The 2,500-nt window shown below is 42.2% G+C and overlaps 1 protein-coding gene across 3 annotated transcripts in view; it reads left to right on the top strand.

Annotated features, from left to right (window-relative positions):
- The window catches only part of adamtsl4 (ADAMTS-like 4), a 32,969-nt gene that overhangs the window by 1,318 nt on the left and 29,151 nt on the right, over window positions 1-2,500 (top strand). For all 3 annotated transcript variants that reach the window (XM_068735339.1, XM_068735337.1, XM_068735336.1), the window contains exon 2: window positions 411-474. In XM_068735339.1, the coding sequence (XP_068591440.1) occupies window positions 411-474 (64 nt within the window). The remainder of the gene's footprint in view (window positions 1-410; window positions 475-2,500) is intronic.

Raw genomic sequence — 2,500 nt, 5'->3', positions numbered from 1 at the left:
TACTTGCTGTTTAAACAAATTAGTTTGTTAGCGCCTCCCCAAATTGATTGAGATGTTTGCCAGTGAACCCTGAAGGGAAAAAGAAACTTGTGTTCACCCCTGCTAGAACGCTCACGCCTGTAGTGGGAAAGAAAGTGGCATAATTAGTTGCTAAAGTAGAGTTAGGTCACTGGAACATATGGGGTGTTCACTCAACACATTCAACACAGATTGTAAACTAAATTTACATTTGGGGAAAAATGTTCAAGAACGCTGATGACCATTGAACAGAGAACAATGAGTCTCTGTAAGTTTTCAGAGTACATACAAATGCAAATTTTAGGTCATGGAACTATTATGGAACAGCCTGCTGATGTTTAAAATATTGAATATCTGCCACTTATTCCCCCCTCTGCTCTTCATCCCTCCAGGCTCTATGTCCTGTGGGGTTTTGTGGTGGTCACGACCTCCGTGACCAAGGCAGCCAAGGGGAAGGTGAGTCATTAGCTCATTAGGAGTGAGATCTGGAGACAATAGCTTTGCAATAAAAGGCTGAAAAGTGTCTGATTTAAGGATAGATTCCCATTACTTCATGTCCTAAAACAAGCCTGATTGGCCCATATGCACTCTAAAAGAGTTATCGGACGCTAGAAATATTCATACTGGCTGCAAAGACATCCCATTGTTTTTCTTTTTTCACCTTAATTGGACAGTAAAGAGGCAGACTGGAAACGGGGGAGAGAGATATATGTATGACATGCAACCAGGGTCCCTGGCTGGAGACTGTTGCCGTTATGTGGCATGCACTGTTACCATTCGGCCCTCAAGGTGCTCCCTCTCTAACACCAATGGAAGAGATGGGAGACCAAATCCAAAGTCTTTATACTTTGCAAAAATACATGCTGAATTTCAGCCAAAGCTAATGTGAGGCTTCACCAGTCGGAGTCAGTCAAATTAGGTGGGTACCTTCCAGTCTTTTTAGTATCAAATTCTATTTGTGTTAGCATCACTCCACTGCAGCTCAGCAAGGAAACACCGTCTAAGAAAACACAGAGGAAATTTTAAACTAAAAAGGCTGTAGCTCAGTCTGCTGAAGTCTCAAATCAGCTTCCCCTGAACTATGGAACAAATTGTTGTTATAGATAACATCATTTCATGATCTACTGTTAACCAAAACAGCAGCTGTGTTAATGCATTTTTCGAATGATGTATTTATAGGTTTTAAAAAAAAGTATTTAGCTTAAAGCCACTATCATTGCTATTTTTTTATAATAACAATGTATCAAATGACAATGTGAAAACATTGTGAAAGGAGAAGAAGCTCAAGAGAATTATCACCTGAATCTTTATAGTGAGTTTCAGCTAATTCTTTAGCTCATTTGTTCGGCCGAAATGTTACTGTTTTGGTTCACTCTCACCACTCTCATAGGGTTTTATGGCCCCAGCTGGCAGATGTTACTCTACCCACTCAGGACCAAACATCAGACACATTTAGCGACTAGCTGGGGCACATAGTCCAACATTAGCAGCTAAAGATCCAAATATTTCCCCCAGGAGCTGGTGGAGACAAAAATCAGAGCTAAAAGAGAGTGAATGTTGGACTCACATTCATCAGGTGGCCAGAATTTAATCCTTCAGTTTAGCTGAAAAATCTGTTCTAATTTTTTTTTAAAAAGGATGAAGAATAACTGTGGGTTTTGTCCCCCATCTCTTCTGCTGGAAACCGGTAAAGGGTTTGATCTCTTCACTGCCAGTATGGAGTGGAGGATAATTACAACATTTGGTTGTATGTACACAATACAGTATTTGCTGCTACACTCCGGTCTGGATCAGGCCTGGCAGTGCAGTGTCGCAGGAGTTTAACCAGTAGCTCCAGGTCAGCGGTGGCTGCTGCAGGTTCACCGCGCGGAGCTCATTAATGGTCCCAGTTATGTGGCAGCTGTGTGTTTGATGTCACTCATTACAACAGACAACACCTCCCTTCTAGAAACACACACATACATACACACACATACACACACACACACACACACACACACACACACACACACACACACACACACACACACACACACACACACAGTCATTAGGCCTGTCTGCTTCAACCCCCTCCTGCCATTTCACCCCAGACACTAACAGGAACCCTTTTAATCGGAATAATACAGTACTGAAGCACACATGTAGTACGTATAGAAACACAAACACACAAGCATGCCTCTTACACCTGTCCTCTCTCGCCACAAACCCACAAACAGTTTCTACAGTATGTTTACTTGCATCTTTCTGCCCATGTACACACAAATGTAAAACACTCAAAAAGAGAGAGTGAGGGGGGGAGAAGTGGAGTGCAGATTTATGTTTTGGTTCTTTCTGAATGGAAACTTTTGTTCAGCTCTCATGTTTGCTGCTCTGCCAACCAGGCCAATGCTTCAGTTATGAAATGAGAGGAGAAACATTTATTTGTAGCCACAGAGGAAGACATCAAAGCCTGACCTGGCACCAACATACATGCACTCTCACA

Source organism: Cebidichthys violaceus, unplaced genomic scaffold (assembly GCF_023349555.1).
Source record: "Cebidichthys violaceus isolate CVI_PGR_0920_01 unplaced genomic scaffold, fCebVio1.0.p SCAF_7, whole genome shotgun sequence".
NCBI lineage: Eukaryota > Metazoa > Chordata > Actinopteri > Perciformes > Stichaeidae > Cebidichthys > Cebidichthys violaceus.
The sequence above is the reverse complement of the archived record's forward strand: the minus strand, read 5'-3'. Positions and strand labels throughout refer to the sequence as shown.